Source organism: Podarcis gaigeae, assembly GCF_964106915.1.
Source record: "Podarcis gaigeae genome assembly, chromosome: 4".
NCBI classification, from domain to species: domain Eukaryota; kingdom Metazoa; phylum Chordata; class Lepidosauria; order Squamata; family Lacertidae; genus Podarcis; species Podarcis gaigeae.
In genome coordinates, this window is record NC_139677.1 from 99,951,421 (window position 1) to 99,963,613 (window position 12,193).

Sequence of the window (12,193 nt, forward strand, 5' to 3'; positions counted from 1 at the left end):
GCACACACCTCCTCCTCCTCCTCTGCCCCTGCAAATCCTTCCATAGCAAAATAGTACTATCCCCCCACAATAAGGGAGGTGTCAGGAGGCTAGGGGGACCCTCAAAATTTACAGAAATACAAAGAGGAATAAATTAGAAGCGGAAAACACCCAAATGAGGACAGAGCACGCTCAGTGGTCAGACAATGCAGACTGAAAATTTTAAAATCTGAAAATTAGGCAGGATGTTCAGCCAGACCTGTGAGAACTAAGGCATGACTGGCTAGTTGGCACCCTGGAACAAGCACTCTCCACACAAAGACATTTTGCTGCAAGAGAATGAGTGCCAAGTCAAAATGGCAGCAGGTGTTTCGCTGAGGAATCAAGACTACAGTGGTACCTTGGGTTAAGTACTTAATTCATTCTGGAGGTCCGTTCTTAACCTGAAACTGTTCTTAACCTGAAGCACCACTTTAGCTAATGGGGCCTCCCATTGCTGCCGTGCCACGATTTCTGTTCTCATCCTGAAGCAAAGTTCTTAACCTGAGGTAATATTTCTGGGTTAGCGAGTCTGTAACCTGCTACCGGTTTTACAGGGATCCCTGCAAAAGGATTAAGAAATTGCTTTGTTTCATACATTGATCTCAATGAGCTAGGATTGCTCGTGTTGCTAACATCTAGGAAGCATTCCTCCAATGGACTTTGCTTGAGCTAGTGACATCAGCACATAAACAGCGCTGGGACACGGCTTGAATGCAATTTCTGGTTGGATGGAATCTCAAAGAGCTACAGAAAAAGGGGCAGCAACTCAAAGGCAGCTGTAACCAATGGGGGAGAGCAAAATCACAAGATCAAGGTTGGTGCTAATGAGAATGTTCATAGAACCTTTTGAACACATGGGTGACTCAATGGTGAAATCTGAGTTGGGGTATCAAAAAGGAACAAAACTAGAAAGTTTCAGATATTGGTTGGCCAGGATTTAGGTCCCAGAGCGGGCAAAAAAAGTAAGGTGAGCAGGTAACAGAAACAACCTCCAGCGTGTTGTCTTTTTCTGATTTTATTAAAGAGATATTTGTACAAGACGCCAAACTCTTTGTTCCAGATGTTTTTAAACCTGCAACAGAAACAGAAGAATTAGTGTATGGGGAGCTATTACCCGTACCATGAACACAATCCCTGGGGCAACAGCCTGTGTTGTTTTATCCCTGTAAAGCAGGTACAGGGAATCTGTAGCTCTCCAGAGGTTGACGGACTCCTGCTCCCATGAGCCAACAAAGCCAGTGGTGAGGGATGATGGGAGTTGTAGTCCTGCAACATCTGGTGGGCTGCAGTTAAAGCATTAAATGCACTGATTGCCCTCTACGAAACACTAGCAGCAACATGCAGCCAAGAAGTGCAGTACGTTTCTGAGCACAATTCAAAGTGTTGGTGCTGACCTTGAAAGCCCTAAACGGCCTCGGTCCAGTATATCTGAAGGAGTGTCTCCACCCCCATCATTCTAAACAGACACTGAGGTCCAGTGCCGAGGGCCTTCTTGGTAGTGGCACCCGCCCTGTGGAACGCCCTCCCGCCAGATGTCAAAGAGAACAGCTACTACCAGACTTTTAGAAGACATCTAAAGGCAGCCCTGTTTAGGGAAGCTTTTAATGTTTGATGCATTATTGTATTTTAATATTCTGTTGGAAGCCCACCCAGAATGGCTGGGGTATAAATAATAAATTATTATTAATTATTATTATTTACATTGCGGCTCACCCCCAACATTTTCTCCCGACAACCCGTGAGGGATAAAGCAAAGCGACTCACCCCTTATGCCGTGGGGACGGGCTGCGGCATGGGGGGCTGTTCTGGCTTTGTGCCTTTCTGCTCCGAGATGGGGGTGGTGGGCAAAATCTCCTCCTTGGGCTCCACAATGCTGACGTGGTCTGGCAAGGGCTTCTTGGGGCCAATTTTCCCGCTTGGGTCCCAGGGAAGCATGATTTTCACTTTAATGCCCAGCACACCTGGAGTAACAAAGAGACACTGTCAAGAAAGCAGCCTGGGCAGAGAGTTTCCTCTGCCACCCACAGCCTAGGCCTTCGTTCTGTCTTGGGCATAGGCAAACCCGGCCCTCCAGATGTTTTGGGACTACAACTCCCACCATCCCTGACCACTGGTCCTGTTAGCTAGGGATCATGGGAGTTGTAGTCCCAGAACATATGGAGGGCCAAGTTTGCCTATGCCTGGTCTTTAGCCGTTGCTGTCCTTGTAGAGAGAGAGAGAGACCAAGGAGGCAATTCCCCTCTCACAGTATTGGGGGGTTTGGTGTTTCAGAACATTGTCCTTGGGCACCTCTCACACCTCTGCATGAAAAACAGAGAAACAAGCCAGAAAAGATTCTCGAGACACTTCTGCAGGCTGGTTCACAGGCCGTGAAACTGAGCTTTCAAGGAGTCACAGGTTCAGTGCTCCCCCCTCAACACACGGCTTCCCTTGGCTTGAGGCAAACCAGTGTGCAATTTTGTCCCAACCAGCAACTATTGTATAATAACAGCTTTATTATTTATACCAAGCTAAGATAAGAAATGAGGTTTTTAAGCACTGTTAACAAGACAGGTGCAAGCTATGACAAGACAGCAAACTAGGGTTCGCCTCAAACCAAGAAAGTAGGGGTACTAGTAAGCCCAAAGGTCCTTGAAGGCTCAGTCATTACTGCAGTGGTCCCCAACCTTGGGCCTCCAGCTGTTTTTTGACTACAACTCCCATCATCCCTCGCTAGCAAGACCAGTGGTCAGGGATGATGGGAATTGTAGTCCAAAAACAGCTGGAGGCCCAAGGTTGGGGAACACTGATTTAGTGCATGTGTCTGACACCTTAGGTCCAAATGCTGTCCTCTCTATCTCGCCCCTGGGATTTCTTTCCCCAGACCACACCCTTCACTGGCCCTGGCTGTTCCTTGTTCCCCTGGATTCAGGGTAGAAAGGGATATAATAATAATAAATTTTATTTATACCCCGCCCTCCCCAGCCAAGACCAGGCTCAGGGCGGCTAACAACTGATACAAAAACAGATTGATTGAAATACAACTTAAAAACAAGATTAAAATACAACATTAAAACACAGCCTCATGTCAATGGAAATTCAAATCAAAACTTTTTTGGGGATGAAAATGTCAAATCTTCACCAAGGATAACTATCTAGACTGGTCCTACATGGGCCGGAAAAAAACCTGGGAAGTCCCCAAACAGGAGTTCCAGCACAGGAGGAGAAGGGGAAAAATAAAGAGGGAATCAAATGGATTCCAAACCAAAGGCCAGGCGCAACAACTCTGTCTTACAGGCCCTGCGGAAAGAAATCAGATCCTGCAGGGCCCTGGTCTCATGAGGCAGAGCGTTCCACCAGGCTGGGGCCAGTGTTGAAAAGGCCCTGGCTCTGGTTGAGGCTAATCTGACTTCCTTAGGGCCCTATGCTAAGAGTACACGGAAGTTCCCACACTGTGCAGAGGTAACAACATCAGTTGTTCTTCCCGATTTTTGTCTCTGGCCCCCTGCACTGCTGGCACGTGGCCCTCCAGAAGGGAACACTCAAGGAGGCTGGGAAAAGCCAAAAAAGGTTCCCTGCTTCTAACCTACTGCCAAAGCATGGCTTGACGCAACGTGAGAACCAGCCTGGCTAGACTATAAAGCAGCCACGGGTTACAGAAGGCCCAGAATCTTTTTAGGAACAAGGAAGCCAACTGGGGGCTGCCTGAGAGATTGCCTACCCCCCCCCCACTCACCCTGCCTGAGGAGGACGTGGCGGACAGCCGTGTCGACGTAGTAGTTGACGGGGTCTCCGCTGTGGATCATCAGGCCATCCACGAATTTCATGGACTTGGCTCGCTGGCCACGGAGCTTTCCCGACACCACCACTTCGCAGCCCTTGGCTCCACTCTCCATGATGAAGCGGAGGACACCATAGCACGCCCTAGAAGAGAAGAAAAACTCTCCATTGAACCGTGCTGGGCATTCTCCTCTAATCTACTGCTTTATTATCAAATAAGGAGGACAACCCACCCCCATCCCCATAGACTTCCAACATTGGACTTCATCCGCAACACTCCCTTCTCAGACAAATGCCTCAAGATCATCCAATGAACAGGACGCCTCTGTTGGGAGTACCCAAGCACAGCGCCACAGAACGTGGCACTGAGTGGTTTACTCCAAGCAGGATGGCGGCCGTTTCTGACTCGTCATCGTATCATCACTGAAGGGTTTTTTCTTTTCTTTTCTTACAAGGGTTGCCATTCAACAACGCTCAAGGAAGAGACCATACTTTGGGGGAATCTGGCAAGGCAAGTTAGCTCGAGTAGAAACAAGAATCTCGCAAATTCGTTGTGGCATAAACTTGCCTGGGTCAGGGTCTCCCCACTCTGCTCTCCCTTTCCCTATATTGAACATCAGATTGCAAACTCTGCAGGGCAATGCTACATTAATAATTTTGCCCATTACACAGAAGAGAAAGGAGCAACTGCACCAGTGCAGAGATGAGGGGAACTTTAAGGTGCGTTAAGGTGGGATTTATTCAGCCCAATGTGTTGATTATAAACTTCCGCAGAGGCACAATTTAAACCCCCGTTTTCTAAACGCTATTACAAAATGATTAGACGGAGTGTTGCTTGCTTACCTACGGACGGCAAGGCCCCCCAGAAGCTTGTAACGCAGCGACTCTGCTTGAGCAATGGCGCACAGCCCTCTCGTGGCCACCTTCTCAGCGTACAGCTGGAAAAGAAAGCAGGGACATTTTGTCCATTTTTTATTTTTGCAAAGTTCAGGCTTGCAGGCACCTCTGTTGCTTTACAGTCTCATCTTCACTGTGCACTCACGAACTCTTTGAAAATACTTACATGACCTTAAGGGTTTGTAGGTGTTCTCCTCCGCTCCACAGGCTGAGCCAAGGCATCCCATAAACACACCAGTTTTCAGTGCAGGGCCCACTTACGCTGTGCCTTGTGCAGTATCATGAAAATGAGTTTTAAAAGCCAGTTTGGTTCCAGAACCGTTGGCCAACTTGGAGACGCCACCGTTGAGACGCTTCCAAGGGTGGAAAGTGTCTACGGAAAGCTCAACCAGGTGACTCAACCTGTTTGGCCAATACTGGGCAAAAGCATCATTCCAGACATGCCAAGCACAGAAGGGGCAAAGGGGCTAAAAACTTAAAAAGAAATTAATAGTAAGAGGGCCATATACGGAAGAGATGGAAACACAGCACTAGCTGGGAAGCCAACAGCTGAGAACTTCTCTTAACACAGCCCAGCACCTTCCAAATGTTTTGAATTACAATTCCCAGCACCCCCAGTTAGCATGGTTGTTGCATAAAAGTAGATTCTTACAGCTTTGTACAGCTCACTAATGGTTAACATAGCTGTTTGGCGAGTCCAGCAGTTAACTGAAACTTGAAAGGGTAATTAAGTTTGCAAATTTGTTTTAGATTCACAATTCTGATCATGGTTAGGGGCTTTGCTAATTTTAACCCTCATCCACCCAGATTTGAAGCCTCTGGCCTTTTCAGCTAATGCTCCAACCTAGCCTCCTGCAACCCTCCAGATGTTTTGGGATCCAGCTTCCACCAAACACAACCTCTGGCCATACTGGACTGATAGAAGTTGTGGACCACTGACAACTGGAGGGAGGGTGACTGGCTAGACAAGGCTTTCTCGTAGCGTTAGAATCACATCAGCCTAGATCAATAAATCGAAACCAGTTTGAGGAAATACTCCCCAAACCTTGACTCGCCCTTCTCAGACAAATGCCTCAAGATCATCCAATGAACAGGACACCTTTGCCCAAGCACCCACACACAACACCACAGAACGTGGCGCTGTGCTGTTTACTCTGAGCAGGGGGGTGGCCATTTCTGACTCGTCATCAGATCATCACTGAAGGGGGAACTTGGCGCACAATAAGCAGAGAGTGGAAACTGGGGCAGCCGTTACCTCAACGCTTCCTTCGGGAAAGCCAAATCGCTTCTGGACAACAGCAGTCAGCTCACGAATACGGCGCCCTTTCTCGCCCAGAACATTCTGAGTTCTGAAAGAAGGAGCAAAGGCAAGGCATTAAGTCCTCACTTAAGATGTTCAGATATTTTAGTCTACATTCTGAAATCACTGAAATAACATGGGTTACTCGAGGAGTTATCAGCACTGAGAATGTAAGAGGCAGGTTGCCTGATCCAGCAGGTTTTCCCCCTTTTAGAAACAGTGCGTAAAAGCAACCATTTGTCCCGTCCTAACTCTGACACTGCCAGAGTTTAACACATTAAGAGATGTTAAACTGAAAGAGCTGATCATGTGAGTGTAGGCTGATATGGAGGAAGGGGTGAGTTGTTCCCAGTTACATTAGGCTGTGCGTTTACAACTGGCCATGACTCTTTCTTAGCAAAAAGTAGCCCTTGGGTCAACGCGCAGGTTGGAAGGGTCTGCCATTGTTTTCCCACACCAAATCATTTGCAGCAAATGTAATGGAGGCCCAGCTCTTAATTAAATCAATTTTATTATACAGTCCCTGACCCATTAACAGGAAGAAGGACAATAGTATTTCCAACATAAAATGAATTAAAACTACAAAACCACACATTTTAAAAAGGAACTAAGCTACACGTAAAACTGATGAATCCCTCGTTAATTTTTGCTGCAAAAAATCCTGAAAATGCTAGAAACATGTTGTTTGACCCAACATGGGTTAGATTTCCAGGTACAGCAGCACTTAGGCCACCCCTACCCTCACGGATCACAACTCCAATCAGCCTCAGCCAGCATGACCAAATGTCAGGGACCAGGATAAGAAGAAGAAGAAGAAGAAGAGTTTGGATTTGATATCCCGCCTTTCACTCCCCTTCAGGAGTCTCAAAGCGGCTAACAATCTCCTTTCCCTTCCTCCCCCACAACAAACACTCTGTGAGGTGAGTGGAGCTGAGAGACTTCAGAGAAGTGTGACTGGCCCAAGGTCACCCAGCAGCTGCATGTGGAGGAGCGGAGACTCGAACCCGGTTCCCCAGATTAGGAGACTACCGCTCTTAACCACAACACCACACTGGCTCCCAACAGTCGTCTACAACAGTCGTCTACAACAGTCAGAGGACATCAACATGCAGAAGGCCAATCTAGACCAGTATTTCACCCTGCAGTTCATGGAAAAGTATTGTCTGAATCTGGATCGATGACCAAGTGAGTCCAAGTGGCTCCTGCACCCGTGGTTTTTGAAAAGGGTGAGGAATACAACGCAAGCTGTCTGCTTGTACAGAGCAATATAGGGAAACCATGCAAACCACAGCAACTCTTCTGATCCAACTCAAACATTCAGGAAGAAACCATTCCTATTCAACAGGAATGCAGTAGATGGTAAAAATGCAGAAGAGGGGCTGCAGTGGCAGATCACGTGTTATGCATGCAGAAGGTCTCAGGTTCAACCCCTAGTATTTCCACGGGATATTCTCTGTCTTAAACCCTGGAAAACCTCTGCCAGTCAGTGTTGACAATACAGTGTTAGATGATCCAATGGTTGGCTTGGTAAAAGGCAGCTTCCTATATTCCACCCCAAACTTTGATGGTTTTCAAATACGTGAGCCCTACATTTACAGATCCACTCAATCTTCCTGCAGTGTATACATGTCTGTAGTAGGTACAGGCTTCAATATTTCAATTGCCTCCTGGATTCAGTCAAACCACCCTATATGAACACACCGCCAGACTCTTGAGTTATCGCAGCGGCAGAGTTGTTCGCCCACCACCAGACACGTAGATGCAAGTCACCTGGTTGCAAGGATGATGATTTCTGTCCTGGTTGGGGTAACTCTGACCTCCACACCAGAGTAGCCATCTTCAGCCAGCTCCCGAGTCAAGAACTCATTCAGTTCAGCTTTGAAGATACCATCAGCCACAAACTACAAAGAGCAAAACAGATTATGAGAAGCCAGCAGCAGTTTAACCCTGCAAACCCTGAGGGAGAAGTCTCGTTTAAAAAATAATAATCGACAAGCAGCTACTATCTGCTGGGCCTGATGTGCACCAATCCTGCCCAGTGCATGTGCAGCATAACCAAAAGGCTCAAAACTTCACTCAGTATGGAGATGGACTGAATTAAGAGCCACCCAAGTTTCTGCCGTGACTCTTGGAAGAACCTTAGCTAAGTGATGTAGTTACACTTCCCAGAGTGGTTTACCAATTCATCCCTCTTCGCAGGAAACCGGGAACTGTAGTTTTCTACAGGAGAATAGGGGTGTCCTATCAACTCTCAGAACCCTTAACAAATTAGTTCCAGGATGCTTTGGGGAAAACTCTGATTGTGGTATGACCCTGCTTTCATGTACAATGTAGATGGGGACGGACACACACACACACAAATTTCTTGATCCTGCGGTCTATAAAACCGGGTTGACACTTTTTAAAAGAAAACTTTTAGCAGAAACCTTGTACTTTTGTCTACCGTGAACAAAGGCAATGTACTACCCTGTCAGAGCAGCTGCATGCAACAGGAAAATAATGCATTAGTGACGCCAAAAGAGAATGAACTCCTGCAAGAAGTCCCCTCTTCCTGCAAAAACTCCTCCAGGACTTCATTTAGTTTCCCAGGGACATGTGGGGGACAAACCTAGCAATTGCTCTTAGCCATGACAGCCCCACAGAACCTCCACGTGGAAAAGCAGCATCCCTGCCAAAAAATGCCAGTCACCGAGATACTGGTGCTTTAATGGTCCCCAAAGGGCATCTAGTTGAGAGTCATAGACCCTCCTTATTTATTTGGGAATAGGAGTTTGGTACTAGAATGCAGCTTCTTATCCTTTTTCCATTAAAGGAAGCCATTTCTTCGCACTCAGCAACGGGAGCAATTGCGCTGCGTGCAGAAGCCCCCAGGCTCAACCCCGCGTGGCCCCTGCAGGAGCCTTTTTGAAGGTCCCCTTCCCCAAAACCTGGAGAGCTGCTGCCAGCCAGTGCAGGCAATATAGGCCCAGGCAGATTAATGGCCTAAGCGGGGCATGGCGCAGGGTCCTGTGTTCTCCTGGGCAAACCTTTGAGGGCCTCGAGCGGCCTTCTCTTCTCCCCCAGCCCGGCCTGTCCAGGGCCCACCAGGCCCCTGCCTTGCCGCCATGTTCTTCAAGCCAGGCCCAGCCGTGGGGGGGGGGGGAAGACCGGCCTCAATCCACGTCCATCCGCCGGTCTCGCCCCGCCGCCGGCCCCTCCGGAGACCTCAAACCCCACAGCTCGGCCCTCTGCTCCTCATCCCAGCCTCATTTCCCGGCTCCAGTCCCCGCGGCTCCGCACCGGCCCCCGAGCTCCCTCACCTTTCGCTTCTTGGAGATCTGCACCGCCATCTTGAGCCGAGCAGCCCGGGCTGAAAAGAGGCTGCTTCCGCCGCCGCGGAGGATTATAGGGCAGGCAGGCCGCTTTCCGTTGGCTCACGGGTGTCATGTGGGGGGAGCCGCTCAGCATGCTGGGAAACGTAGTCGACGTCCCTTCGCAGCGCGGCTCGTGGCGCATGCGGGATTTCGTCGCGTCCCTTCGCTGCTTCCCATTGGACCGCGGTGGTCCCCGCAAGAGTGCATCATGGGAAACGTAGTCTTTCTGTGTTTTTTACCCAAATTAAAAGGAGTTTGGCCAGACTTGGCGGGGTCGAGGAGTGAAATATTGTTAAATGAGCGCAAAGATAATTCACAGCAGCGCACATAGCTGTGCGCATTAGTCGCTTAATAATAATAATAATAATAATAATAATAATAATAATAATAATAATAATTTATTTGTACCCCGCCCATCTGGCTGGGTTTCCCCAGCCACTCTGGGTGGCTTCCACAAAGACCAAAAATACACTAATATGTCATACATTAAAAACTTCCCTGAACAGGGCTGCTTGAGGGAAGTATTGCCATATAATAAAATATGATAAAATATTATAAAATTGCTAATAGGCAAATGAGACCTCCAGGAACAGAGGCAGTCTACCTTTAAGTGCCAGACGGCAGCGACAGCAAGCAATGGAGAAGCTGTTTGTGTGCTTGCATTGGCATCTGGCTGGCCGCCTCCAAAGTATTTTGGAACAGGTGGCCTGATGCAATAAGAGGAAAGGCTAGTACAGCATCTGTTTTTCCTGTTGTTTTATTTGATGCAGGGGCGCCGACTTATAAAAAATATTGGGGGGGCCCATACCGGGGTCCTGCCCCGGGAAGTTTTATAAGATCCGCTCCCGGCCCGTTGCTGCTGCTGCCGCCCGCCTCGTGGCCCCCTCGCCAGCTGAGGGAGGGAGAGAGACCGAGAAGGAGAGAGATGCGTGGTGGGCAAGGCAAGTGCCCGCCGCGCCTCGCCTCCCACCGCCCCTCGTGCCGGCCGCCCCCTCCCCTCCCTTCCCCGCGCGCTCGCTCGCCCTCCTCACCCCAGCTCTTGGCCGTTCGCCCCAGGAACTCGCCGCGGTTGGGGTTGTAGATGAACCTCCGCCACTCGGCCATAGACTGGCTGAAGGGCTTCTCCTCCTCCTTGGCCATAGCGAGAGAGAGAGAGAGAGAGAGAGAGAGAGAGAGAGGCTGGAAAGAGAGAGGGAGCTCGGCGGTTCGCGGGCGGCGGTTTTTCCCCTGCCGAAACAACAGCGGCTCCTCAGAACCGCTAAGTAACTCTCCCTCAGGCGCCCGGCGGGAGAGCAGAAGAGAGGAAAAGGAAAGAGGGGCTGGGCCAGTCGCACGCACCGAGCAAAACTACTCGCGCCGCCTCTTTTACTACCGTAATAATTATTTGTTTTAACTCATTACTGAATGTATTTTAAAAGGTAACTATCATCAAACAAGGAAAATAAAAAATACCAACATAATTTTGTGATTTTACAAAGCATAATATAACTACCGTATTTTTCGCTCTATAACACGCACCTGACCATAACACGCACATCGTTTTTAGAGGAGGAAAACAAGGGAAAAAAACATTCTGAATGAAACAGTGGATGTATCATTTTTGTGCTTCATGCTGTGGCCACAGACATGTGATCTGATGGTGAATTTGGGATGACCCAATGCAAAGATCCTGAGGATCCATGTGGATCCATGTTTTGTAACCACGTTTTTGCACCACTGCAGCCCCAGGCAACAGTGGGTGCGTGATTTTTGGGGGGCAGGCTGTAGCCATGGACATGCTATGTGCTCTGATGGTGAATTTGGGCTGACCCAATGCAAAGATCCTGAGGATCCATGTGGATCCATGTTTTGTAACCACGTTTTTGCACCATTGCAGCCCCAGGCAACAGTGGGTGCGTGATTTTGGGGGGGCAGGCTGTAGCCATGGACATGCTATGTGCTCTGATGGTGAATTTGGGCTGACCCAATGCAAAGATCCTGAGGATCCATGTTTTGTAACCACGTTTTTGCACCATTGCAGCCCCAGGGAACAGTGGGTGCGTGATTTTGGGGGGGCAGGCTGTAGCCATGGACATGCTATGTGCTCTGATGGTGAATTTGGGCTGACCCAATGCAAAGATTCTGAGGATCCATGTGGATCCATGCTTTTTAACCACATTTTTGCACCATTGCAGCCCCAGGCAACAGTGGGTGCGTGATTTTGGGGGGGCAGGCTGTAGCCATGGACATGCTATGTGATCTGATGGTGAATTTGGGCTGACCCAATGCAAAGATTCTGAGGATCCATGTGGATCCATGCTTTTTAACCACATTTTAAGTGGGGAGGGAAGGAAAAACACAGAAGGGACACGGAGCAGGAGAGGGGTGTGCAGAGAAGCAGCTTGCTAAGAATGCAGGAGAGGGGTATAACAGGAGGAGAGAGGAAAGGAAGGCAAAAGTTTTCCCTCACCTACCCACCCAAGCCAGCCAGCTCGCGCTCTCTCTCTCTCGCTCTCTCTCTCTCCCTCCTGCACGGAGCACAGAGACACACTCTGCTTTCCCTCTGCCTGGAGGGGAGGGGCTTTCCCTGCTCTTTGTTCCGTTTGAGCAAACACAGCAAGGAAACAGAGCAGGGTGGGCAGTAAGACCCTGAGGCAGAATGCCGGAAAAATACGGTAATAATTTTCTTAAATTATTGGGGGGGCGGAGCCCCCCCAAACGAATTTTTTGGGGGGCTCGGGCCCCCTCAGGCCCCATGGAGTCGGCGCCTATGATTTGATGTTGTGATGTGTTGTAAACCACTTTGAGATTTTTTTTTTCCTTTAAAATATAAGGCGGTATAGAAATGAAATTGTAGCACCCTGCTTGTGGTTAACGCTTAGCT

The 12,193-nt window shown here is 48.9% G+C and overlaps 1 protein-coding gene across 1 annotated transcript; it reads right to left on the reverse strand.

Annotated features, from left to right (window-relative positions):
* Positions 1 to 1,020: 1,020 nt before the first annotated feature.
* Positions 1,021 to 9,436, reverse strand: RPS3 (ribosomal protein S3). The gene is made up of 7 exons (XM_083737415.1): positions 9,277 to 9,436; positions 7,748 to 7,878; positions 5,933 to 6,026; positions 4,624 to 4,718; positions 3,737 to 3,924; positions 1,786 to 1,982; positions 1,021 to 1,093 (listed from the first exon to the last, which is right to left on the reverse strand). The coding sequence occupies exons 1-6, from the start codon at positions 9,304 to 9,306 to the stop codon at positions 1,789 to 1,791; spliced, it is 732 nt and encodes a 243-aa protein (XP_083593541.1). The 5' UTR covers positions 9,307 to 9,436; the 3' UTR covers positions 1,021 to 1,093; positions 1,786 to 1,788.
* Between the last annotated feature and the right edge of the window lie 2,757 nt (positions 9,437 to 12,193).

Coding starts and splice junctions, on each gene's coding strand:
- RPS3 (XM_083737415.1), bottom strand. CDS start 9,306: ATGGCGGTGCAGATCTCCAAGAAGCGAAAG. Junction 7,879..9,276: donor AGATCTCCAAGAAGCGAAAG/GTGAGGGAGCTC, acceptor TGCTCTTTGTAG/TTTGTGGCTGATGGTATCTT. Junction 3,925..4,623: donor GGGGGCCTTGCCGTCCGTAG/GTAAGCAAGCAA, acceptor CTTCTCTTCTAG/GGCGTGCTATGGTGTCCTCC.